This window comes from Balaenoptera musculus, chromosome X (assembly GCF_009873245.2).
Source record: "Balaenoptera musculus isolate JJ_BM4_2016_0621 chromosome X, mBalMus1.pri.v3, whole genome shotgun sequence".
In the NCBI taxonomy this organism is placed as follows: Eukaryota; Metazoa; Chordata; class Mammalia; order Artiodactyla; family Balaenopteridae; genus Balaenoptera; species Balaenoptera musculus.
This window is the reverse complement of record NC_045806.1, coordinates 85,377,206-85,404,754: the sequence shown is the minus strand read 5'-3', so window position 1 is coordinate 85,404,754 and position 27,549 is coordinate 85,377,206. Positions and strand designations below refer to the sequence as shown.

Below are 27,549 nucleotides of genomic sequence, written 5' to 3'. Positions count from 1 at the left end.
CAGGGAAATCAAAGGGGCTTTGTTACCTTGAGGACTTCAGCTCACCAGCAGCAGTGAGGCCCTTAGGAGAGTACAGGACACATGAGAAGAGGGAGAGTGTCCTTCAGACACAGCATTACCTGGGGGAGAGTGACACCCACCTCTCAGCTGTCTGGATTTATTTATGGACACAAGTGAGAGCTCCCTCAGCCCTCTCCCAAACATCTGATGGGGTTCTGGTCCTGCTAGTGCAGGGGAGAGGGTAGGAACCAGCCCAACACAGTTCACACACTCAGTATGTCATCGGATCTTCTCCACAGCCCTGGAAGGCAAGCTTTATCCCCAATTCACAGATGAGAAGACTGTTCCCTACGGCAGTGGTTCTGTAATAACTGCCAGGTTGATTCCTCCAGCTGCGAGTCCCAGAGATGATGTGTTTTATGCATTATTTCACATCCTGACAACAGGAATTTTAAGTGTCTCCACTACCTTCATAAACTCACTGAGCAGTTATTTTGATTGCTTGGTATTTTCCTATGTTTCAAATCTTTTATTATTTATTTTATGACAAAAGTAATCTGTGTATTTTAGGGGGAAAAGTACAGGTGAAAGGATAATCTCTACCACCAGCACCCAGAGAAAACCATTATTTTGCTTTTGGTCTACTCAGTTTCAGTTTTCCCTGTACATGGATGTATTGTGTAACTTTTTTGGGTTTTTTTTTTCAAAAACGGGCAGATGCTGTATATGCGGTTCTGAAAACTGGTGTTTTTCTTTATTGTTATTTTACAGTGTACCATGAACATCTCTTCCATGCACGTGGGTGAAAATCCCCTACTGAAACACAGAGAGCACTGTAGTTGGATCAAAAGGCTGCTGGTAATGAGAGTGACACCTAAAGCAAAGTATCAGCTTAAGGTTAAAGCACATAGCCTGGCAAATGCCTGCCAGGGAAAGCAGGGTCAGCGATATTCTCATCAGAGGAGTCAGAATTGAAGGCCAAAGGCATTAAAGATATGGGATATCATGTAAGCCCCTCTGGCCCCTACCTCCGCCCCTCATTCCCGACACCCCGTTGGCCCCTTGGGGTGAATGGATCCTGTACATCTGTTTGCATCCAATGAAAACCACCCATTTTCTGTCTTTTCCTTAACTCTTCCTGAGCCCTTGACATATCTGCACATTCTCTCATCATCTCCTCACTGCCCAGATGCCTTCCTGTAAGTTGTCCTGATAGTCCTTGGGGGAATCGTCCGTCCCCCTGTCCGTTTTTCTTTTTGCTTTCCGGGGCACATAGTCTTCAGCGGGGCGCTTTTCGGCAGCCCGCGGCTGACTCTCTGGCTTTGCCTGGGATTCCAGCTTGCCCTCACCGTGTGGTTTTCCCTCAGCTTCGGACTTGCCCTGCTTTTCTCGCTTCCCCTCATCTTCTGGCTGTCCCTCGTCTTCTGGCCGTCCCTCATTCTGGAGCTCCTGCTCATGTTCTGACTTCCCCTCCACTTCTGGCTTTTCTTCCTCATCTGACTTTCCTTCATCTTCTGTATCTACTGCATCTTTTGACTTTCCCTCATTGTCTGGGTTTCCTTCATTTTCTGGCTTTCCTTCATTTTCTCTGTAGACCTTCTCCATGTTGAGATTTGCCCTCCTTTGTCTGTCCTAGGAGACAAAACGGAGACAAAGGAGACCGAGGACTTAGGTGGTGAAATACAGGTTCTGATAAGTATTTGCCTCTGTGATTTAGGATCTTCATGGCCTACCCCTATGGGCAGGGTGCACTCCCGCCCATACATTTTCTCCTTTCTTTCCCAGTGTATGCAAGGTTGGCACACATGATAACATGAGCCCACCTTGCAGACACTTCCACAGGTGCTTCTCCCTACATTTAAGTGGGCTGTGCTGACAAGTGTATAAGAGCAGATTTGTCCCTAAACTTTGCTCCGGCCTTGGCTATGCCGGTAACAGTTTTAACTGGGTGGTCCCAACTTAGACTGACCCGCAAGAATCCTGGCCAGTTTCTTTTTCCCCTTGTCTACAGTTGTAAGACTTGTAGAACTGCAGATACAACCAGACAATGGCCAGTTCTCAGATATCAGAGATACTCTGTTATCTTCAAGGACTTCACAGATGCCACACCTGCCAACTCTCACTTCCTTGTTTTCCCCTCTGTCTTCACCAGCCATAAAGCACCAGGTTCCCTTAGGGTCCTGACAGAGGCCATGTATTCTGAGACCAGAATAGGGAGGCTTGGAGGAGGGGTGGCAGGTAGTGAACTCCCCAACTTCTGCTCAGGCTTTAGTCACTCCTACTCCCAGGGGTCCTGGGGCAGTTGCCCTCTTCCATTGACCTGCACTGATACTGCAGGTCTTTCCTTTCCTTGTCTGGGTTGGTGCCTACAACCACAGACCCAAAGACCTGTAGAGAGACAGGAGACAGATGGTGAATGAGGGACTGAGAAGTGAATGAGTGGCAATGAGGACACTGATTCTTTTCCGACTCTAGCTGTCAATACTTTCCCAGCTCCTGCCATACCCTTGCCCTTTCCCTTGCTTCTCTGATCCCCCTCTACAGCTCCTCCCTAACAGCCTCCTTTTTTTTTTAACCACTGAGAAATGGCAGAGAGAGATTATTTCCAAAGTGTTTCTATGTTTCCCAATCTTCCTTCCAAATTTCTGTCTCACTTTTCCTTGTGAGGTTCAGGACAGTGATGTTCAGAAGGCATATCCAGCTTTGCTCAGGTCTCTGCCTTCCAAACCCTCACCCCAGGGTGCCCAGATAGAACGAGCCCATCCCTCATTCTGAAAATGGTGATGGTAGAGTCAGGGAGCATGGCAGAAATGTCCAGAGCATTCCTGCCACCGCTTCCCTTTCCACATACACAGAAAGACCACATTTTCCTGCAATGCAAGAGACAAATTATTTCCAAACTCATTAAAAATTTTGGTCCATGTTACCTCCTCTCAACTCTTCCTAGTTCAGGAGTCACTCCTGCCCTATAGGGAGCTGGTCTCCAGACTGAACTTCAGTCCCCCTCCTCTGTAGCACCTCTCCCTCTCCCCTCTCCCTCATCCCCCTCCCCCCACATCCCCCCCTGCAAAAAGGACGAAGGTGGAGAAGAGCAGGCCTGGCCCCTTTGCAAGGGGGTCTGCCCTCCCCATCCTGGGTTCACAGGCGTTGCCCTCCTCCCTCCACCCCGGAAGGATCAGGCCATTTCCTCTCCATCCCCCTCCGCTAGCCTTTTCCCTCTGTCAGATGTCCCCCAATAACCTGCCTCCTAAGAGATCCCAACTGGTACCCATTCTTATCCTCTGGCCCCTCTCCATCTCCTCCCACCAAGCCCTCCATCTCTTGCACCAAATGGATGGGCATCAGGGAAGGGGTAGAGAGAATCCAGTCCTAGACCTGCTCTGGTCTTTGCCCTCTGCCACCCCCACCCCAGGTGTCCGCAGGAGGCAGTGAATTTGTGACCATCTCAGGGAGATGCCTCCTTCTCACATTTCTTGCTGCCATAAGCCAGTACTTATCCAGGGAAATAAGAGATGGTACCCGGACCTCTCCCCCAACACTCACACAATTTTCTGCGCCAGAACGAATAAGGGTGGGAGGAGGGTGGCATCTGGAAAGCAGACCGGATCCTGTGTAGCCTCTGTCTGTTACTACCCCTACCTCAAGTGTCCCCTTCCCCACTCCGGCTAGTACCGACCTGCAACCTTGCGGGGCTATAGGGCAGTTTTCCCCTTGGTCCCTCAGTCTGAAATCTATCTTCCTCCACGGAAATAGGGAGCTGATACCTGGAAGAGAGGGACTTCTGTACGCATCTGCTCCCGATCACATGAAGGAAACGTCACCAGTGGGCTCGGCTCCCTAGTTCTCCCTCCTGCAGGAAGTGCCTCAGGAGCCAGCCCACTTCTTCCCTTCACTGGCCCCTTCCCGCCTCACCCTTCTTCAGTACCCTCCCCTGACTGCTTGAGGCCCTGTCACTCATGTTGGTCGTGGCTAATCCCAGAGGTCAAATGGGGCCCCTTCTCCCTGTGGTATGTATTTGTTCTTCTGTCTTATCAGGGGCTGCGTCTTCTCCCAGGGCTACTGGCCCCACTGATCCATCTCTGAGGAATTTCTTTCTTTCTCTCGTTTGATCTCAAAGTGCCTACCCCCTCCATCTACTTCTCCACTCTGACACTCGTGCTCATTCCTGTCTTCCAGACCTTCACATAACAGGTACAGGGTGCATTGGTAGGTAGGGAAGCAGGTAGTTGAAATAGGGATTTTATTTTCTTCTAAATAATTTTTTTCAGTTTTATTTAACTTATTTCCCTCACCGTGGGTTATTTTTATAAGCAAAAAGTTAAATAAAGCTATTTTCATTTGGGAAAAAGAACATGTTTAAGGTAGAGGAAACAACCAACATCCCCGAATTGTGAGAGCAACTTAAGTTCCTAATATTAATTTTTACTAGAAAATGGATTTGACTGTCTACTTACAAAAGAATTTTTAAAGTTTTCATAAATAGCTGCTTCTGTCATGTTCTACCGAAAATACATGTATTTAATATTCCCAAACAATAGCTGAGTGTTAAGTGCACTTGCTGGAACATGATGGCTAACACAATATCAGTCTTGAACATTTGGCCCATGGCTATTTTCATTCAGAGGTTTAGCTGTGCAGCAAGGCAGCTGAGGATCTGAGGGGTGCCGACATGGTCTGATCTTCCCTGCCCTGTCAAGAGGGGAGGAATATGCTGTCCCGACCCCTTCTCACCTTTCAGAGCCTCTCATCCTTTGCATTCAGGCACCTGACTGTTGCTTACCCAAAAATATACATGGAGAGGTGACCAAGGTGGTGACTTCAATAAATGCTTTTGGCTCCTTCCCTCCCTCCCCCAAATTCCCACAGAGATTACGCAACTCCAGCAGAGATGGGAATGCTGTTCTGACAACTGAAAACCAAAACAGATCCCTCCTAGACCCCTGCAGCAGAGGGTTTCCATAAAGCCTGTAGAAGTGATTGTTGGGGGGAGAGCCTCCAGACCTGCTTGCTGTCTACCCTTATTCCCAGTGCCCAGGTGGAAACTTCCTTGACCCTGTCTACTGCTTACCACCTAACTAAGGAGATGCAGCCTGCTGGGTCTTTCAACTCTATTATCTTTACCTCCAGGGCACCTAGGAGGAGCCTAGCCACGCTGAAGAGTTGCTTCCTGCCAGTCCACACCCACCCTGCTGCTCTCTCAGCCAGATTTAGACCAGTGTCTAAGGAACTCTGACAGGCCGACCATACTGATTGACCTAGACCAGGTGTTTTCAGCTGAGGAAGTCTGTGGACCACCTGAAATAATATGCAAGGTAGCATATGCTTAGAAGGTAGTAGAGTATGTAGACTTATGAAAAGAAGAGCTGTACCCTAGGAGCCTCAGAAACCCTGATACATGAGCAGGTTGACATCATGAAGAAGCAGAAGCTATGAGGCAGAAAAAAGACAGAAGGAGAACGAGCTACTTGGGAATGAGACAGGAAGGAGAAGAGACAAATAGCAGCTGAGCTATGTTAGAGGGAGAGCACTTACTCCTTGGGTTCAGGCATTCTTAACTAAAGAAACCCCTGGAATTATGTTCAAAATAATGTGCATGTGTGTGGGGGGGGTAGGGTATACACATTTTTACTGGGTGTGTACATTTGCCTAGGATAGGCTCCATTACTTTCATTAGATGCTCAAAGGGGTAATATTAAAAAAAGGGAGAAGGTCAACTGGCCTAGAAAATATATTTTCATATACATCTTTTTTCAAATAGGACTATGTCTATTTCTTAGGAGAAACTAACAGAACAATTAGCCATTTTAAAGTGTACAACTCAGTGGCATATAGTACATTCATGATGTTGTGAATCTATCACCTCTATCTAGTTCCAAAACATTTTCATCAACTCCATACCCATTAAGCAGTCACTCCCAATTCTCCTCTTCCCTTAGTACCTAGCAACAACTAATCTACCTTCTGCCTCTATGGAATTATCTACTTTGGATATTTCATATAAATGAAATCATTCAATATTTGACCATTTGTGCCTGGCTTCTTTCACTTAGCATAATGCTTTCAAGGTTCATTCACATTGTAGCATGTACAGTATTTCATTCCTTTTTATGGCTGAATAATATTTCATTGTATGTCTATATCATATTTTGTTGATCCATTCAGACATTGATGGATATCTGGGTTGTTTCCACCTTTTGACTATTGTGAATAGTGTTGCCTTAAACATTTGTGTATAAGTTTTTATGTGGATGTATGTTTTTATTTCTCCTGGGTATATGCCTAGGAATGGAATTGCTGGGTCATATGGTAATTTTTTTTTTTATTCTAATTTTTTTTTAATCAGTCATCAATTTTATACACATCACTTTATACATGTCAATCCCAATCGCCCAATTCAGCACACCACCATCCCCACCCCACCACAGTTTTCCCCCCCTTGGTGTCCATACGTTTGTTCTCCACATCTGTGTCTCAACTTCTGCCCTGTAACCTGGTTCATCTGTACCATTTTTCTAGGTTCCACATACATGCATTAATATACGATATTTGTTTTTCTCTTTCTGAATTACTTCACTCTGTATGACAGTCTCTAGATCCATCCACGTCTCAACAAATGACTCAATTTCGTTTCTTTTTATAGCTGAGTAATATTCCATTGTATATATGTACCACATCTTCTTTATCCATTCGTCTGTTGATGGGCATTTAGGTTGCTTCCATGACCTGGCTATTGTAAATAGTGCTGCAATGAACACTCGGGTGCATGTGTCTTTTTGAATTACGGTTTTCTCTGGGTATATGCCCAGTAGTGGGATTGCTGGGTCATATGGTAATTCTATTTTTAGTTTTTTAAGGAACCTCCATACTGTTCTCCATAGTGGCTGTATCAATTTACATTCCCACCAACAGTGCAAGAGGGTTCCCTTTACTCCACACCCTCTCCAGCATTTGTTGCTTGTAGATTTTCTGATGATGCCCATTCTAACGGGTGTGAGGTGATACCTCATTGTAGTTTTGATTTGCATTTCTCTAATAATTAGTGATGTTGAGCATCTTTTCATGTGCTTCATGGCCGTCTGTATGTCTTCTTTGGAGAAATGTCTATTTAGGTCTTCTGCCCATTTTTGGATTGGGGTGTTTGTTTCTTTAATATTGAGCTGAATGAGCTGTTTATATATTTTGGAGATTAATCCTTTGTCCATTGATTCATTTGCAAATATTTTCTCCCATTCTGAGGGTTGTCTTTTCGTCTTGTTTATGGTTTCCTTTGCTGTGCAAAAGCTTTGAAGTTTCATTAGGTCCCATTTGTTTATTTTTGTTTTTATTTCCATTACTCTAGGAGATGGATCAAAAAAGATCTTCCTGTGATTTATGTCAAAGAGTGTTCTTCCTATGTTTTCCTCTAAGAGTTTTATAGTGTCCAGTCTTACATTTAGGTCTCTAATCCATTTTGAGTTTATTTTTGTGTATGGTGTTAGGGAGTATTCTAATTTCATTCTTTTACATGTAGCTGTCCAGTTTTCCCAGCACCACTTATTGAAGAGACTGTCTTTTTTCCATTGTATATCTTTGCCTCCTTTGTCATAGATTAGTTGACCATAGGTGCGTGGGTTAATCTCTGGGCTTTCTATCTTGTTCCATTGATCTATGTTTCTGTTTTTGTGCCAGTACCATATTGTCTTGATTACTGTAGCTTTGTAGTATAGTGAGAAGTCAGGGAGTCTGATTCCTCCAGCTCCGTTTTTTTCCCTCAAGACTGCTTTGGCTATTCGGGGTCTTTTGTGTCTCCATACAAATTTTAAGATGATTTGTTCTAGTTCCGTAAAAAATGCCATTGGTAATTTGATAGGGATTGCGTTGAATCTGTAGATTGCTTTGGGTAGTATAGTCATTTTCACAATGTTGGTTCTTCCAATCCAAGAACATGGTATATCTCTCCATCTGTTGGTATCATCTTTAATTTCTTTCATCAGTGTCTTATAGTTTTCTGCATACAGGTCTTTTGTCTCCCTAGGTAGGTTTATTCCTAGGTATTTTATTCTTTTTGTTGCAATGGTAAATGGGAGTGTTTCCATAATTTCTCTTTCAGATTTTTCATCATTAGTGTATAGAAATGCAAGAGATTTCTGTGCATTAATTTTGTATCCTGCAACTTTACCATATTCATTAATTAGCTCTAGCAGTTTTCTGGTGGCAGTTTTCGGATTCTCTATGTATAGTATCATGTCATCCGCAAACAGTGACAGTTTTACTTCTTCTTTTCCAATTTGTATTCCTTTTATTTCTTTTTCTTCTCTGATTGCCGTGGCTAGGACTTCCAGAACTATGTTGAATAATAGTGGTGAGAGTGGACATCCTTGTCTCGTTCCTGATCTTAGAGGAAATGCTTTCAGTTTTTCACCGTTGAGAATGATGTTTGCTGTGGGTTTGTCATATATGGCCTTTATTATGTTGAGGTAGGTTCCCTCTATGCCCACTTTCTGGAGAATTTTTATCATAAATGGGTGTTGAATTTTGTCAAAAGCTTTTTCTGCATCTATTGAGATGATCATATGGTTTTTATTCTTCAATTTGTTAATATGGTGTATCACATTGATTGATTTGCGTATATTGAAGAATCCTTGCATCCCTGGGATAAATCCCACTTGATCGTGGTGTATGATCCTTTTAATGTGTTGTTGGATTCTGTTTGCTAGTATTTTGTTGAGGATTCTTGCATCTATATTCATCAGTGATATTGGTCTGTAATTTTCTTTTTTTGTAGTGTCTTTCTCTGGTTTTGGTATCAGGGTGATGGTGGCCTCATAGAATGAGTTTGGGAGTGTTCCTTCCTCTGCAATTTTTTGGAAGAGCTTGAGAAGGATAGGTGTTAGCTCTTCTCTAAATGTTTGATAGAATTCACCTGTGAAGCCATCTGGTCCTGGACTTTTGTTTGTGGGAAGATTTTTAATCACAGTTTCAATTTCATTACTTGTGATTGGTCTGTTCATATTTTCTGTTTCTTCCTGGTTCAGTCTTGGAAGGTTATACCTTTCTAAAAATTTGTCCATTTCTTCCAGGTTGTCCATTTTATTGGCATAGAGTTGCTTGTAGTAGTCTCTTAGGATGTTTTGTATTTCTGCGGTGTCTGTTGTAACTTCTCCTTTTTCGTTTCTGATTTTATTGATTTGAGTCCTCTCCCTCTTTTTCTTGATGAGTCTGGCTAATGGCTTATCAATTTTGTTTATCTTCTCAAAGAACCAGCTTTTAGTTTTATTGATCTTTGCTATTGTTTTCTTTGTTTCTATTTCATTTATTTCCGCTCTGATCTTTATGATTTCTTTCCTCCTGCTAACTTTGGGTATTGTTTGTTCTTCTTTCTCTAGTTTCTTTAGGTGTAAGGTTAGATTGTTTACTTGAGATTTTTCTTGTTTCTTGAGGTAGGCTTGTATAGCTATAAACTTCCCTCTTAGAACTGCTTTTGCTGCATCCCATAGGTTTTGGGTCATCGTGTTTTCATTGTCATTTGTCTCTAGGTATTTTTTGATTTCCTCTTTGATTTCTTCAGTGATCTCTTGGTTATTTACTAACGTATTGTTTAGCCTCCATGTGTTTGTGTTTTTTACGTTTTTTTCCCTGTAATTGATTTCTAATCTCATAGCGTTGTGGTCAGAAAAGATGCTTGATATGATTTCAATTTTCTTAAATTTACTGAGGCTGGATTTGTGAGCCAAGATGTTATCTATCCTGGAGAATGTTCCGTGCACACTTGAGAAGAAAGTGTAATCTGCTGTTTTTGGATGGAATGTCCTATAAATATCAATTAAATCTATCTGGTCTAGTGTGTCATTTAAAGCTTCTGTTTCCTTATTTATTTTCATTTTGGATGATCTGTCCAATGGTGTAAGTGAGGTGTTAAAGTCCCCCACTATTATTGTGTTACTGTCAATTTCCTCTTTTATAGCTGTTACCAGTTGCCTTATGTATTGAGGTGCTCCTATGTTGGGTGCATATATATTTATAATTGTTATATCTTCTTCTTGGATTGATCCCTTGATCATTATGTAGTGTCCTTTCCTTGTCTCTTGTAACATTCTTTATTTTAAAGTCTATTTTATCTGATATGAGTATAGCTATTCCAGCTTTCTTTTGATTTCCATTTGCATGGAATATCTTTTTCCATCCCCTCACTTTCAGTCTGTATGTGTCCCTAGGTCTAAAGTGGGTCTCTTGTAGACAGCATATATATGGGTCTTGTTTTTGTATCCATTCAGCAAGCCTGTGTCTTTTGGTTGGAGCATTTAATCCATTCACGTTTAAGGTAATTATCGATATGTACATTCCTATGACCATTTTCTTAATTGTTTTGGGTTTGTTTTTGTAGGTCCCTTTCTTCTCGTGTTTCCCACTTAGAGAAGTTCCTTTAGCATTTGTTGTAGAGCTGGTTTGGTGGTGCTGAATTCTCTTAGCTTTTGCTTGTCTGTAAAGCTTTTGATTTCTGCATCAAATCTAAATGAGATCCTTGCCGGGTAGAGTAATCTTGGTTGTAGGTTCTTCCCTTTCATCACTTTAAATATATCATGCCCCTCCCTTCTGGCTTGTAGAGTTTCTGCTGAGAAATCAGCTGTTAACCTTATGGGAGTTCCCTTGTATGTTATTTGTCATTTTTCCCTTGTTGCTTTCAATAATTTTTCTTTGTCTTTAATTTTTGCCACTTTGATTACTATGTGTCTTGGCATGTTTCTCCTTGGGTTTATCCTGTATGGGACTCTCTGCGCTTCCTGGACTTGGGTGGCTATTTCCTTTCCCATGTTAGGGAAGTTTTCGACTATAATCTCTTCAAATATTTTCTCTGGTCCTTTCTCTCTCTCTTCTCTTTCTGGGACCCCTATAATGCGAATGTTGTTGCATTTAATGTTGTCCCAGAGGTCTCTTAGGCTGTCTTCATTTCTTTTCATTCTTTTTTCTTTAGTCTGTTCCGCATCAGTGAATTCCACCATTCTGTCTTCCAGGTCACTTATCCATTCTTCTGCCTCAGTTATTCTGCTATTGATTCCTTCTAGTGTAGTTTTCATTTCAGTTATTGTATTGGTCATCTCTGTTTGTTTGTTCTTTAATTCTTCTAGGTGTTTGTTAAACATTTCTTGCATCTTCTCAATCTTTGCCTCCATTCTTTTTCCTGTGTCCTGGATCATCTTCACTATCATTATTCTGAATTCTTTTTCTGGAAGGTTGCCTATCTCCACTTCATTTAGTTGTTTTTCTGGGATTTTTTCTTGTTCCTTCATCTGGTATATAGCCCTCTGTCTTTTCATCTTGTCTATCTTTCTGTAAATGTGGTTTTTGTTCCACAGGCTGCAGGATTGTAGTTTTTCTTGCTTCTGCTGTCTGCCCTCTGGTGGTTGAGGCTATCTAAGAGGCTTGATGGGAGGCTCTGCTGGTGGGTAGAGCTGACTGTTGCTGTGTCGGTCAGAGCTCCGTAAAACTTTAATCCACTTGACTATTGATGGGTGGGGCTGGGTTTCCTCCCTGTTGGTTGTTTTGCCTGAGGCAACCCAACACTGGAGCCTACCTGGGCTCTTTGGTGGGCCTAATGGCAGACTCTGGGAAGGCTCACGCCAAGGAGTACTTCCCAGAACCTCCGCTGCCAGTGTCCTTGTCCCCACGGTGAAACAGAGCCAGCCCCCACCTCTGCAGGAGACCCTCCAACACTAGCAGGTAGGTCTGGTTCAGTCTCCCCCAGGATCACTGCTCCTTCCCCCGGGTCCCGATGCACACACTATTCCGTGTGCGCCCTCCAAGAGTGGGGTCTCTGTTTCCCCCAGTCCTGTCGAAGTCCTGCAATCAATTCCCACTAGGCTTCAAAGTCTGATTCTCTATGAATTCCTCCTCCCATTGCCGGACCCCCAGGTTGGGAAGCCTGACGTGGGGCTCAGAACCTCCACTCCAGTGAGTGGACTTCTGTGGTATAAGTGTTCGTCAGTCTGTGCGTCACCCACGCAGCAGTTATGGGATTTGATTTTACTCTGATTGCGCCCCTCTTACCGTCTCACCGTGGCTTCTCCTCTGTCCTTGGACGTGGGGTATCCTCCTTGGTGCAGTCCAGTGTCTTCCTGTCGATGATTGTCCAGCAGCCAGTTGTGATTCTGGTGCTCTCGCAAGAGGGAGTGAGAGCACGTCCTTGTACTCCGCCATCTTGTTTAATCTCCTCATATGGTAATTTTATATCTAACTATTTGGGGAACTGCCAAACTGTTTTCCACAGTGGCTGCAACATTTTGCATTCCTACCAGCAATGTATGAGGGTTCCAATTTCTCCACATTCTCTAAAGCAATTGTTAATTTCCATTTTTAATTTTTATAATCCTAGTGGGTGAGAAGTGGCTTTAATTTGCATTTTCCTAATGACTAATGATATTGAGCATCTTATGTGTTTATTGGATATTTATATATCTTCTTTAGAGAAATATCTATTCAACTCCTTTGCCCATTTTTAATTGGGTTGTCTTTTTGTTGTTGAATTGTAGGAATTCTTCATATATTCTGGATACTTATCAAATATATGATTTCCAAATATTTTCTCCCATTATGTGGATTGTCTTCACTTTCTTGATGGTGTCTTGTGATTCGCAAAACTTTTAAATTTTTATGAAATGCAATGTATCTGTTTTTCTTTTGTTGTTCATGCTTTTAATGTCATATCTAAGAATCCATTGCCAAATCCAAGGACATGAAGATTTATCACTTTGTTTTCTTCTAAGAGTTTTAAAGTTTTGGCTCATATATTTAGGTCTTGGGTCCATTTTGAGTTAATTTTTTTAATATGGTGTGAGTTCATTTTTCTTTATGGCTTTATAAGATGTAAAGATTCTTCTGATGTCAGTGCACAACACACTGTCACACAAATGAATAAAAGGCATTTTTGCAAAAAAATATATTACAATTTACCCCCTTGATGTCTTGACATCTGTTTTAAGTTCAATTATTTGGGATATTTGAGTGGCCCAAATAGTAGAGGATATTTACAGAGAGTAGGGAATAAGTTGCCCTAAACAGCATAGAAAACATTTTGTTGTGAGAATTAAAAGAAGGAAAACAAATAGAAGAATGAGGAGTCTTTGTAGGCCAGCCATAACCAAATTCCCTATTGATATGGCGTTAGCCAAGAAAACAGATCTGAAGTTTTCATGGTCTCTAACAATATTTTTGGTAGACTTGAAAAGTGTTATAAATATGAATTATATATTTTATGACAAAAAATCTTGGTGACAAGTCCAGTAGTTATGTTGTTGGAGTGTACGAACTGATAGTTTAGTAAAACATATAGAAAAAGTTAGTGGTATTTATAGCCAAGGAGAAGGGGTAGTTGTGTTCATGGTCAGAGACGTAAGACGGGAGGTAGTGGTGGAAAGTTGGAGTGGGGGAGTAGGATAAAGTGCTAGAGAGTGGGAGGTCCTCTTCCCAGGTGGTTGAGGAGTGGTCTAGGAGGCAGTTGCCCCCTGAGGAAAGCAATAATCTCCATTAATTTTTATAATGGCATTAATAGTACTGTAGTAACCTCTATAAGATTTCCCTTTAGGCATAAGAGTATAGAGGTGTACACCTTTCGGCAGAGAGCAAAACATAAACCAGGGTCATTGGCTAAGTAAATTATGAACTCAGGACATGTAATAAAATCACTAAAATCAAAGGGAGAAAAGCAATAAATTTATTGTGTCCAATTTGTCAGTGTCTTAGGAAAGGTAGCACATAGGCATTGCCGGGACTCTAGTCTTAGTGACTGGCATGAAGTCTTTCCCCATTGAATGATCTTGGCACTCTTGTCAAAATTCACTTGACTTACATGTGAGAGTTATTTTGGGGCACTCTATTCTATTCCGTTGGTCTATATGTGTCTTTATGCCAGAACTACACTGTTTGATTACTGTAGCTTTATGGTAAGTTTTGAAACCAGGAAGTGTGAGTCCTCCAAATTTGTTCTTCAATTTCAAGGTTGTTTTGGCTATTTAGGGTCTCTTGAGATTCCATATGAATTTTTAAAAAATTTATTATTGGCTGCGTTGGGTCTTTGTTGCTGCGCTCGGGCTTTCTCTAGTTGCAGAGAGCGGGGGCTACTCTTTGTTGTGGTGCGCTGGCTTCTCATTGCAGTGGCTTCTCTTGTTGTGGAGCACAGGCTCTAGGCGTGCGGGCTTCAGTAGTTGTGGCACGTGGGCTCAGTAGTTGTGGCTCGCAGGCTCAAGAGCACAGGCTCAATAGTTTGGCTCATGGGCTTAGTTGCTCCGTGGCATGTGGGATCTTCCTGGACCAGGGCTTGAACCTGTGTCCCCTGCATCGGCGGGCAGACTCTTAACCACCGCACCACCAGGGAAGTCCTCATATGAATTTTAAAATAAGATTTTTCTGTACCTGAGTAAAACATCGTTGGGATTTTGATAGGGGTTGCACTGAATCCTGTAAATTGTTTTGACTAGTATTGACATCTTAGCAATACTGTCTTCAATTCCACAAACACAAGATGTCTCTGTTTATTTGTGTTTTGTATTTTTCAGTGTAAAAGTGCTTTTCACCCTTGCTTAAATTTATACCGAAATATTTTATTCTTTTTGATGCTATTGTAAAAAAATTATTCCCTTAATTTCCTTTTCAGGTTGTTCACAGTTGGTGTATAGAAACACAACCAATTTTTATGCGTTGATTTATCTGCAACTTTGCTGAATTCATTTCTTAGTTCTAACAGTTTTATTGAGGACTCTTTAGGGTTTTCAACCTATAGGATCATGTCATCTGTGAACAGAGATATTTACTTCTTCCTTTCCAATACAGTATGGATTTTTTTCTCACCTAATTGCTTGGGCTATGCCTTCCAGTACTATATTGAGTAGAAGTGATGAAGGTGACCTCCTTCTCTCATTTCTGATCTCAAAGGAAAAGCTTTCAATTTTTCACCACTAAGTGTGGTGTTAGTTCTGGGCTTTTCATAGAAAGCATTTATTATGTTGAGGTAGTTTCCTTCTATTCCTAGTTTGCTGAGTGTTTTTATTATGAAAGAGTGTTGAATTTTGTCAAATGTTTTTCCTGCAACAATTGAGATAATCATGTATTTTTTCCTTCCTTCTCTTAATGTGGTTTATTACATTAATATATTTTTATATGTTGAACAATACTTACATCCAGGAATAAAGCCCACTTGGTCATGGTGTATAATCCTTCTAATGCACTGCTGAATTCCATTTGCTAGTACTTTGGAATTAATATTCATATGGGATATTAGTCTGTAGTTTTCATTTCTTGTAGTGTCTTTGTCTGGATTTAGTATTAAGATACAGCTGGCTTGACAGAATGAGTTATAAAGTGTTCCAAATTTTTTGGAAGCATTTGAAAAAGACTGGTGTTAGTTCTTCTTTAAATATTTGGTATAATTTACCAGTGACACCATCCTGTCCTGGGCTTTTCTTTGTTGAGAACTTTTTGATTATTGATTCAATCTCCTTACTCATTACTGTTCTGCTCACATTTTATATTTCTTCAGTATTCAGTCCTGGTAGGTTGTGTGTTTCTAGGAATTTATCTATTTCATCCAGGTTATCCAATTTGTTGACATACAATTGTTCATAGTCCTCTCTTTTAATCTTTTTTATATCTGTAAAACTAGTAGTAATGTCCCCTCTGTAAGTTAATTTTAGGTACATAGATATTCTTTTTTTCCCTACTCAACCTAGCTGAAGATTTTTCAATTTTGTTGATCTTTTTGAAGAACTAACTCTTGGTTTCATTTTTTTTTCTCTATAGCTTTTCTATTATCTATTATATTTGTCTCTGCTCTAATCTTTATTATTTCATTCCTTTTAATAGCTTTAGGTTTAATTTGCTATTCTTTTTCTACTTCCTTGATATGTAAAGTCAGCTTTTCGTGTGAGATCTTTTTTCTTTTTTAATGTAAGTGTTCGTAGCTATAAGTTTCCCTCTAAACTCTGCTTTCACTGCCTCCCATAAATTTTGGTATGATGTGTCATTTTCATTTGTCTCAGATATTTTCTAAGTTCTCTTGTGATTTCTTCTTTGACCCATTGGTCAAAGTTTAATAAACTTTTCTTGAGTTCCTTTGGAACCCAAGATCTCTGGGCAGTCCATCTTCATCTTTCTATTTTCCAGTGTTTTCCTATGCTTCTTGTTGTGATATGTCTATGGTTTTTCAGTTGTAAGATGAAAGGTGTGGAAGGGATGGTGTGGCTCTATCTTATCCAGAACTGGAAGTCTGCAGGTCAGATTTTTGCTGTTCAATAAAGTTGAATCCAGCTCAGGTCTGGCTATGGTCCTACAGCTTCTCAGATGTATGGCAAGACACTTGTACTCTCTTAGCCTGTGTCCTTATTTATTGTTGTAGAGAGAGGTCTTAGGATTTCTAACAATCTGTCTCTATCCATCTCTGAGAATCAAAATGTCTTTTGACGAGAAAGGTTACATTTTGATGAAGTCCAATATATTGATTTGTTTTCTGTTAGAGTTTGTTTTTTTGAATTCTAATTTAAAATTTTTTACAAACTCAAAGTCCCTAAAAGTTTCTCCTATTTTTTTTCTAGAAATTTTGTTTTACATAAAATTATTTTTTACCTAAAAATTATTTATTATATTATAAATTATTTATTATATTATATTATTATTATATTATAAAAAATTTATTTTTTACATAAAATTTCTAGAAATTTTATGTTTTACCTTACATTTAGGTCTTTGACACAGTTTGACTCAACTTTTTATATGATATGAGATAAAGTTATTCTAATTATGATGATGATGGTGATCATGATCATGATCATTAATAAAGGTTCAATTGGAACTAGTTGTTCCAACATCAATTATCAAAAAGAGTGTCTATTCTACCATCAAATTGCCTTGGAATCTTTGTCAAAAGCATATATGTGTGAATCTATTTCTTGACTATTCTGTTCCATTGATCAATTTGTCTATATTTATGCTGATACCACACTGTTTTGATTATGACACCATTATTATAAGTCTTGCAATAAGGTAGTGAAAGTTTTCCAAAATGTTTCTCTTCTTAAAGTTGTTTGGACTATTCTCAGTTCTTTGGATTTTTTTAATGTAAATTTTAGAATCAGATTGTCAGTTTCTATTAAAAACTGCTGTGATTTATGTCATGAATGTTTTATAGTTTTCAATGTGCAGATCTTACACATCTTTTGTCAAGTTTATCCCTAAATAATTCATATTTCTGATGTTACTGTAAATGATGTGTTTTAAATTTTATTCTGGCTGTTCATTACTTGTAGAGAGCTGAATATTTTTCCTTAAAATTCATGTTCACCCAGCACTTCAGAATGTGACCTTATTTGAAAATAGGGTCTTTGAAGACATAGTTAACTAAGAATTGAGATGAGAGCATACTGAATTAGGATGGGCCACAAGCCAAGGAATGCCTAGGGCCACCAGAGCTAGAAGAGGTAAGGAAGCATTTTTCCCTAGAGCCTTCAGAGAGAACTTAGCATTACTGACACTTTGATTTGGACTTCTGGTGTACTGAACTGTGAGAGAATAAATTTCTCAGTTTTTTTAAAGCCACCAAGTTTATGGTTATTTGTTAACAGCAGTCTCAGAAAACTAGAAATACAACTAAATTTGTATACTGATCTTTTATCCTGCAACCTTTCTAAACTCACTTATTAGCTCTAGTAGTTTTTGTATATTACATAGGATTTTCTACATGGACTATCATGTTTTCTATGAATAAAGATTTTTCTATTTTTTTCCTTTGCAATCTGTATGACTTTTATTTCTCTTTCTTATCTTATTGTATTGGCTAGAACTTCTAATACAGTGTTGAATCTAATTTGTGAAAGTGTCCATTTTTGCCTTGTTTCTTATCTTAGGGGGAAAACATTTAGCCTTTAGGCACACATCATTATGTAGGTTTTTCATAGATGTATTGTATCAGGTTGAGGAAGGTCTCTTCTATATCTGGTTGCTGAGTATTTTAATCAGTAAGAGATTTTAAAATTTTAGCAAATTTTTTTTCATTCTCCCTTGAGATGATCATATGTTTTTTTCTCTTTTATGTCAATATAGTGAATTATGATTTTCAAATATTAACCTTGCCTTGAATCCTTGGGATAAACCTTACTTGATGATGGTGTACTGTAATTTTTATATATAATTGAATTAGATTTTACTAAAGTTTTGTTAAGAATTTTTGCATATATGTCCATGAAGGAGATTGGTTTGTAGTTATCTTTCCTTGTAATATAATTGTCTGGTTAGTTATCTGGGTAATTCTACCCTTGTAGGATGAGTTGGGAAGTATTCCGTCCTCTTCAGTTTTCTAAGGATTTGGCATATAATTGGTGTTATGTCATCCTTAAATGTTTGGTAGAATTACCAGTAAAGCCATCTCGACCTATAGTTTTCTTCAGAGGAAGTGTTTTAAATGAAATTTCCATTTACTTAACAACTATAGGCCTTTCTTCTATTCTAATATAAATGTTTATACTATAAAATTTCCTGAGTGCTACTTTTGCCACATCCCACAAATTATTATATGTTGAGTTTTCATTTTCACTCAGTTCAAAATATAATTTCCCTTTGGATTTCTTCTTTGAGTTATTTAGATCTGTATTGTTTCATGTTAATTTAAATATTTGGGGATTTTTCAGAGATCTTTCTGTCATTAGCTCCTTGTTTAATTCTATTGTACTCAAAATAGCATACATTTTATGATTTGAATCCTGTTAACATTATTGAGGCTTATTTTATGGTCCTGAATATGGACTATCTTGGTAAATATTCCACGTGCATGTGAAACAAATGTACATTCTATTGTTGTTGGTGGCAAGTTCTACAATTGTCAACTAGGTGAATTGGTTCATAGTGTTGTACTTGCTGATTTTCTGTCTACTTGTTCTATCAATATTTTAGAGAAGGTGACTGTAATTGTGGATTTGTCTCTTTATCCTTGTAGTTCTATCAATTTTGGCTTCATGTATTTTGAAGCACTGCAATATGTGAATGTTTATGATTGTTTTGTCCTCTTGACAAACTCACCACTTAAAGTTATGTAATGACATTCTATGACCATAATTTCCCTGGTATTATTCTTTTCTCTGAAATTTATTGTAACTGATATCAATATAACCACTCAAGCTTTGTTCTGACTGGTTAAGATTGTTCATCTTTTTCTATTCTTTTACTTGTAATCAGTTTGTATCTTTAAATTTCAATTAAGGTTCTTATAGGCAGTATATATTTGTGTCTTGCTTTTCTATACAATCTGACAATCTCTGCTTTATAATTGAGGTCTTTAGACCATTTACATTAATGTGATTATTGGTATTGACATGTGTGGGTTTTAATCAAGTATCTTGCTATCTGTTTACATTTGTCCCATCTGTTCTTTGTTCTCTTTTCCCTCCAACATTTTTTTGAATGAGTATTCTTAAGATTCCATTTTATCTCATATGTTGGTAATATACATTTTTAACATTTCAGAACCTACCTTCAAGTGATATTAAGGTATAGAATAAGAACTTTAAGATTGTGTACTTCCATTCCCTATCTCCTGGCCTTTGTGCTACTATTGACATATATTTTACTCCCACACGTTATAAATCCTACAGTACACAGTTGGGGGCAATCCGAAGGCTCGTGTTGTTTCCCCTCTCTCAGAGAACTTTTCCCTCCACTGTCCGATGTTCAGCAACTGAAAATTGTTCTTTTATATATTTTGTCCTGATTTTAGTTGTTTTAGTTAGGGAAGTAAATCCAGTCCCTGTTACTCTATTTTCATTTGAAGCATAAATGTGGCTTGATGTCTCACATGATGGTTAATTTTGGAGGCTTTATTTCACTTCTAACCAAAGTGCATTTCCTATGTATCTCGACTCCCTGGAAGAGTCCAGTGTCTGTGCACTCTTCCTCTGGCTAGAAAATTCAAACTGCATTGCTTTCTTTGGTCACAAGGTGGCCCTTAAGTTTATTTTCTGAATTTCCTTCAATAGATTTGAATTTTTAAAGAAAAAAATTCAGTAATTATTTGTAGTCAACTGTTATATTATCTGCATTATTATTTCAATTTTGTTAGAAATACATAAAGATTCAAACATGTATCCTTGTTTATCATTTGCTGAATATCACTAAATCTATACTTACTCAGTTTTACATTCATCAGATATCTACTAGATATGTATGATGTGCTAAAACTCCAATGACCCAATCCATATCTACATCTCAAAACTTTCTTGAACACCGTTTTTCTTTGATAACAAAGGGCACACTCTCTAATCTCACTGCCTTCTCTTTGCTAGATTTTTTAGGCATTTATGGGAAGAATTTGTCTATCCCTTTTGTGGAGAATGGCCACTGTGAGGGAGAAAAGGAGGCTCAACACATAGAGATGATGTCAACAGGCAAATGCAGCCAGACCTTAGATATAGCTGTTCTCCTCAAAGGAACTTCATGCCCTGCTCCTTTATTGTCTTTTGCTCACTTTCTGCTGGTTGTTTGTTGCCCAAGCATTTTACATGGAGCCTGACCACCCACATACTACTCCCTTAGATGCCCTTTCAGATCCAAACACTCTGTTAAGAGCCAAGGGAAGCTGGTTAGCAGAAAGCATTCTGTCCAGAGACTAGAATCCTAAATTCATCATTCTCTGAGGTAGACAGGGCATCTTGAATCTACCTATATACGAAGAGATGTACATTTTTCTGGGCATATGCATGTCTAACCTATCAAGGTATACCATGGATTCACTCACATATGAGCTTCCAATTTCTCTTCAGGAAGGAAATGCTGAATATCCTTAGGCCAAGAAAGCCAGAATGCTTCTGTTTTCCATAGAAGCTGGTGCAAATATTGGCAATCAAGAGCGGTAAGTCTGGGAGACTTCCCTGGCAGTCCAGTGGTTGAGACTCTGCACTTCCACTGCAGGGGGCGCAGGTTTGATCCCCGGTCAGGGACTAAGATCCCGCATGGCATGGCTAAAAAATAAAATAAGAAAAAGAGTGAGAAGTTTGGTAGGGCATAAGCTTCTCAGTTCATCAATTTTCCTGTCTTTTCAACTTTAGCCTTTCTCTCTATAAACTTCTGTCTCACATGAATGTAATACCTTGTGTCTCAAGCACCTGGAGGAAGGAGGGCTTTGAAATTGATTAGGCATCTGATTCATGATGTCTGTGGTTTGCTGTGTTACATGTCATTTTCGCCTGCCTAGCCACTTTTCCCTTTGGTTTCATAAGTGCTATTGCGATGTTATATTCTAGAGCAGGGTTACCGAACTTTTTCTGTTAGGGCCAGATAATAAATATGTAGGTTTTACAGGCGGGCCATACCATTTCTTTCACAAGTACTCAATTCTGCCACTGTAGGCCAAAACCAGCCATAGATAATATGTAAATTAATAAACATGTCTGTATTCCAATTAAACTTTATGGACACCAAAATTTGAATTTCATATGATTTCTACATGTCACAAAATATTCTTGATTTTTTTCAACCATTAAAAAACATAAAATTTATTCTTAGCTCACTGGCCAAAAAAATAAGCAGTAGGCCTGATTTGGCTCATGGGCTGTGGTTTGCCAACTTCTGTTCTAGAATTCTAAGTTTATTTCCACAAAAGAAATAATATGCATAATATGTATTTCACCTACTTAGCACACTGCAAGGCAACTTTTTTTCCCAAGTTCTACTGGAACACTTAAACCCAAGAGTCCTCCAATCAGTCTTCTCATAAAGATCTCCACATTTGGGTATCCACTGAATTCACTGACATGATCTCCTGGCAACCAACTCAATATAGGATAATTTTTCACATTCATAGGTTTCACGGGGGTGGTGTGAGGAGGGACTGTCTCAAATTTTAAGTGAGCTGTTCCCTCACACATCTTGTATAGTCTCATGAATTATGGAAGTTTCTTGGGAAAGAACTACACCTAAGAAAGACCCAGACAGGCAAGGTCTTTTCCATGAAGCTAAACGGGGAGAGGGGATTTATCCACAGTTTATAGAACAGAGTGAAGATTCAATTCATTGGGAATTCCAGAGACATAGTGGGACTTTCTCACCTTAAGGATTCCTGAACATCAACAACCTGTGGAGATGGTGAGAATGGGGCACAACAACAGAGGAATGGACTTACCTACCCCTTGGCCTATTGGACTTGTCTGTGAGTATAGGGAAGACCTGGCTTTGGGAACTTCCCCAAATAGCTGAAGGTAATATCTAAAGGGTTGGGTCATGCATATGCCACTGGGAATAAGAGTTTAAAGAAAGATTACAAACTTATTGCCTCATCAAGTGCACACAAAAGCCCTGGGAGGTGATTATTATCTTCATCTTGCTGATAAACATAATGATTTTTAAAGAGGTATGTCTCATCATTATTAGGTTTATACTTCTAAATAAGAGACCAAGGTAAGCTAAAACGAAGATTCTGTCACAAGTGCTTAGTAAGTGCTCACGTTGCTTTTATCAGGTTGTCAAGCTCTTTCATTAAGTAGTATGTGTTGTTTTGAAAAATGAGAAAATAGAGGGAGTGCCCTGGCAGTCCAGTGGTGAGGACTCGGAGCTCTCACTGCTGTGGCCCGGGTTCAATTCCTGGTCTGGGAACTAAGACCCCACAAGCCGGGCGGCGCGGCCAAAGGAAAAAAAAAGTACATGGAGGATATAATGTGTGAGTTGCCAGGACCTCAAATCTTAAAAATGAGGATGCCCTCTGAGAGTTCTAAATGGATAAATCTGATAGACAATTAACATGGCTTTCCGTCTCTGTGAATAACACAAGAAATTATCTGTGGATGTGATACTGAAAACGTTGGGAAGATCTAGTACTCCAATCAGCATCATCTGGGAGTTGTCCAATGCAGGTAAAAAAAAAAAAAAAACGAGAAAATAGAGATAAGAAAATAAAAATTATTCATAGTTCTACCATAAAGAGATACTTTTACTTTATATATCCTTAGACTGTCTATTCATATATAAAATATAAACGATTTTAAGGGAAAAAAACAGAGAATGCTTTTTTAAACTGCTTTATTAACGTCACAATATATAAAGAACATCTCTCCATGCAATAGGTAAAACTCTCCTGCTGACAGAAACTTACAGATTGGGTCAGAAACACAACATTCAATTAGAAGCTGGTAACAGGAGACCCACAAGAAACAAGTAACACCAAAAGGTTTACAACAAAGGTACATCACAAACATGTAAGTTTAGGAAGCAGGTGTGTCTCCCTACTAACTTCAGGGAAAACATCAGGATTCAAGGCATAAGGCAAAACTCATCATGATGGTCATGGTGAGGGGGGTCCATGCTAACTGCCCACAGACTATGACTCAACTGCTTTTCCCTCAGATTTTCCATCAGCTGCCTCACCTCCTCCCCAGTCCTTTCCATATTCTCTTCTCTCATCCTTGCCTGTGGCTCTTCAAGCCTCTGAGTCATGTCCCATCTATACTGCAGGATGGGCTGCCTAACACGGAACCTCCTACGATTTCCTCTAGGTACACAATATTCACCAGCTTCCAAAGGGAGGGCGAAAGGCTCTCCTTTATTAGCATCCTGCCCCTTTTCATCCTTGTTTTCATTCTCCTGGTTGGCATTTTCCATGTAGAGATTTTTTACTGCTTGTTCCTCTTTGGACGTCATTGCTCCTACGAGACAAAAGAGAGAAGGGACTATTTTCTGGGTGGACTGATCAGCACCGAGGACAGAGGCCCTACTAAGCACCTCTCAAGACTTCCAGCCCCGGATGTAAAGGCTCTTCAAATTTTCGTTTTCCCACCTGAGAGGCTCCCTACGCCCTCTAGGGGGCCCCCAGTCCAAGCTCTCCCCCCTCCCTCGCCCCAAACCCACCATTTTCCCTGCCTATCCATGCCCACGTCTCTGCAGGCACCAAAATGGAGGACGGGGTAGGGGGGAGCATTTGGGGGGGTCTTAGGGCTATCCACACGTTCCCCCCACCTGCCCACTGTCCCCCGCACCGACCTGGGCCTATCCTCGCGGTCTCCTGCTCCTCCCGATTCTTGCTGCAAGTGCGCCGCCGCGACACTTCCACTCGCAGACCTGCAGAGAGTAAGGGAGGGGGAAGGGGGGCTGCTGCATCCGGACGCTCGGCCCCTTCTCGGCCCCGCATCTCCCATCCCCGGCCACCCCCACCCAGCGTCCCCCGCTCCCATCCTCAGCCGCCCCCGCGCCGACCACCATTTTCTACCCCGAGAAGGGGGGCGGGGCTGGGCGGGGGCGTCGGAAAAGCTCGCTGTGTTGCGAGAAGCAGGCCGTCGCCTCAGGGCCGCGCGGCCCGCCCCCAGAGAAGGCCTACCGTTTTCTGTGGCCAAACGCCAGGCCGCAGGGGGCATGGGGGCTGCGGTCTCCGCCCCGGGGCAACCGGACCCCCAGGGAGGGGTCCGCAGGCCGTGTCCGCTCGCCAACGCCACCTCTGCGGACCCCCCTCCGGGTCCCTTACCTGCTGCCCCCGCGCCTCGTATTCTTGGGGGCCGACCTCGGCCCGCACTCCCTCAGGGCCACCGGGAGCAGGGACCGAGAAAGGAGCGAGCGACGGCCGGGTCTAACACTAGAGCAGGGCACGCTCGAGTTGGCGCGGGCCGGTCACGTGTACCCTCCGTCACCGCGGGACGCCACGCCTTCGCACCGTCCCCCTTCTGCCCCGTGGGGTCGCGAAGAGCCGGCGGTGCTCACCTCCCCCTGCCCCCCGTGTCACTTGTCCAAGCACCGGCTTGGGCCCCGACGCTTTCCTTTCTTTGTGTGTTCCTGGGCCTTTCTCTAAAGGCCACGGAAGGGCAGTATCTTCCCGGGGGGCGGGGGGCCGTTGACCATTACCAATGCTCTTCTGGGGACTTGCTTTTGCCCTCCTCTGCTCCCAGGACACACCTCCTTCCACCTGCTGTGCTTTCTGCTACCAGTCTCTCCCTTTTCCCTCCACAAAAATGCATAGAAGAAATGTGTCCAGAAAAGAGCCCAGGAGAGAGGATTTTAAAAAATTCTTAATATCTCTCTGTTTTGCTCCTTTTATTTTGGACAAAAAGGTCAATATACTTTTTAAAAAGGAAGTAAATCGTTTTTATTTGAAAAACAGCGTTAAAGTTGGAAAAAAGACCAACCACCTGTCTCTTCTGCAGTCATTATATAAATATAGACTCTACAGGCAGCTACGTTTTTAGAATTTGGAAAAGGACAGGGCAGCTGATGGCTCCTCTTGTGAGTGGCCTCTAGATACATGAGGCCCTTCCATGAGGTGAGCCAATAAGTGTGTAGTGCAGCAGAGCCTTGTTTGTTTTTCAGAACTAAAACAACAACAGAAACGCCTTCACAAATATCTGATTCAAAAGGCAATAAGTATGCCTATTTGCAAATCGCATGATCATGTATTGATAGACTCCTAAGGGATCTACAATAAACCTACTGTAGAAGTAAGAATTTAATTTAGCATGGTTGTAGTTATGGATAGATATACAAAAACTCAGTTGTGTTCCTGTATGCTAGCAATGAACCACTGGAAATTGAAATTTTGTGTGTGTGTATGAAATGTATGATAGGTTCCAAAAACGTGAAATACTTAGGGATAAATTTAAGAAAACGTAGAAAACATATACATTGAAAACTACAAAAGACTGCTGAAAGAAGCTAAAGGTCAGAATAAATGTGAAGGTAAACCATGATCCTGGGTCAAGAAATTCAGTACTGTTAAGATATTAATTCTCTCCAAATTGATCTATAAATTCAGTGCAGTCAAAATAAAACTTGCAGTAGGCAACTTCATGTAAACTGATAAACTTAATCCCAAATTTATATGGAAATGCAAAGTGCCTAGAATAGACAAAATAATTTTGAAAAGAAAACCACAAATCTGGAAAATTGCATTATCTGAGTTCCAGACTTATGATGTAGTAGTAAAGGTAGTGTAGTAGTGGCATGTACAGACATTGGGCTTATCAAAAAAAAAAAAATGTCTGCTCTTTGAAAGATATGGTTAAGAAAATGAAGTGGGAAGCTGGGAGAAAATACTTATAATATGTGTAACCAACAAAAGGTTTGTATCCAGAAGATATATAAAGAACTCTTAAATTTCAAAATAAGAAAGCAAACAATGCAATTAAAAAATTTCACAAAAGTACATATGCAAATTACCAATGAGCTCATGGAAAGATCCTCAATCTCATTAATCGTCAGGAAAATGTAAAAAACAAGACAAAACAAAACCCAGAATTAAATATCACTGCACACTCATCAGAGTAGCTAATATTTAAAAGTCAGACAATCCTAAGTATTTTTTTTAAATAGTAGTCTCTTATCCATGTCTTTACGTCACCACTTTTTTTTTAAAGTCTTTATTGAATTTGTTACAAAATTGCTTCTGTTTTACGTCTTGGTTTTTTTGGCCACAAGGCATGTGGGATCTTAGTTCGCATCCCCTGCACTGGAAGGCGAAGTCTTAACCACTGTACCACCAGAGAAGTCCCCAATCCTAAGTATTTTTGAGGATATGGAACAACTGGAACTCTCATTCATTGCTGGTAAGAAGTTCAACCACCTTGAAAGACTTCAACAGTTTCTTGAAAAGTTAAACTTATACTTACCATATGTCCCAGAAATTCCACTCTTAGGAATTTTCCCAAACAGAATTTAAAACATTTCCTCAAAAAGATTTGCACAGGAAGGTTCACAGCAATTTCATTTATGATAGGCCCTAAGTGGATACAATCCAAATGTCCATCAAGAAATGAATAGAGAAACAAATTTGATGTTTTCATGAATTAGAATACTACTAAGCAATAGAAAGAGGCAAACTACTGGTACAAGCAATAACAGAGATGCATCTCAAAACATATTATACTTAGGGAAAGATACCAGACACAAAATAGTACATTCTGTGTGATTCCAGTTATATAAAGTTAGAGGCAAAACTAAATTATATTGATATAAATTTAATCAAATCAATGTTTGCCTGGCTTGAAGGTTGTGATTTTTCTGACTGTAAAAGGGGCATAACAGAACTTTCTTAGCTGAGGGAAATGTTCTCTATCTTGACAGAGTAGTGACTCCACTGGAAAATACATTTGTTGAAATCATTGAATTGTATAGTTAAAATGTATGTATCTTATTGTATGTAAATTATACCCCAGTAAAGGAAATTAAAAATCAAATTATCTAGGAATAAATCTAATTAAATACTTATAAGACCTCTACACTGAAAATTATAAAATAATTCTGAGAAACATTAAAGAAGACCTAAATAAGTATAGAAATATGGATTGAAAGACTCAATATTTTCAAGTGGTCAATTATTCCCAAATTGATATATAAATTCAATGCAATCCATATAAAAATCCCAGCAGGTTATTTTTCTGTTGGCAAGCAGATTCCAACTATGTATATGAAAATGCAAAGAAAGAGCCAAATATAGCCAAGACAACTTTGAAGAAGAGAGCTCCAAGATTTCCATACTAGATACCAAACTTAATACAATGCTATAGTGAATAAATAGTATGACATTGTCTCAAATATTAACATATATGTGTATACACACAGACACAGACA

At 40.0% G+C, this 27,549-nt stretch overlaps 3 protein-coding genes across 5 annotated transcripts in view; all 3 read right to left on the bottom strand.

Annotated features, from left to right (window-relative positions):
- The window catches only part of LOC118888426 (nuclear RNA export factor 2-like), a 295,223-nt gene that overhangs the window by 90,075 nt on the left and 177,599 nt on the right, over positions 1-27,549 (bottom strand). The gene's annotated exons all lie outside the window — the stretch shown is intronic.
- On the bottom strand, positions 789-20,893 carry LOC118888430 (transcription elongation factor A protein-like 3). Its single transcript, XM_036839406.1, is given in 4 exon segments — positions 789-1,045; positions 1,047-1,197; positions 1,200-1,632; positions 20,747-20,893. Coding segments are annotated over 3 exon segments (615 nt in total). The 5' UTR covers positions 1,606-1,632; positions 20,747-20,893; the 3' UTR covers positions 789-987.
- Positions 23,008-24,759, bottom strand: LOC118888431 (protein BEX1-like). Of its 3 annotated transcripts, none has more exons than XM_036839409.1 (3): positions 24,691-24,759; positions 23,980-24,057; positions 23,008-23,645 (listed from the first exon to the last, which is right to left on the bottom strand). In XM_036839409.1, exon 3 carries the CDS (start codon positions 23,638-23,640, stop codon positions 23,254-23,256), a length of 387 nt encoding a protein of 128 aa, XP_036695304.1. In that variant the 5' UTR covers positions 23,641-23,645; positions 23,980-24,057; positions 24,691-24,759; the 3' UTR covers positions 23,008-23,253. The 3 variants fall into 3 exon arrangements, with proteins under 3 accessions (XP_036695304.1, XP_036695303.1, XP_036695302.1); XM_036839408.1 differs by lacking the exon at positions 24,691-24,759 and adding an exon at positions 24,458-24,597; XM_036839407.1 differs by lacking the exon at positions 24,691-24,759 and adding an exon at positions 24,314-24,450.

Excerpts from the sequence above, each read along its gene's own strand:
- LOC118888431 (XM_036839407.1), bottom strand. The coding sequence starts at position 24,350 with ATGCCCCCTGCGGCCTGGCGTTTGGCCACAGAAAACG. Across the intron at positions 24,058-24,313 it reads GCGTTTGGCCACAGAAAACG|GTCTGCGAGTGGAAGTGTCG; the intron begins GTAGGCCTTCTC and ends TACTCTCTGCAG. Across the intron at positions 23,646-23,979 it reads GACCGCGAGGATAGGCCCAG|GAGCAATGACGTCCAAAGAG; the intron begins GTCGGTGCGGGG and ends TTTGTCTCGTAG.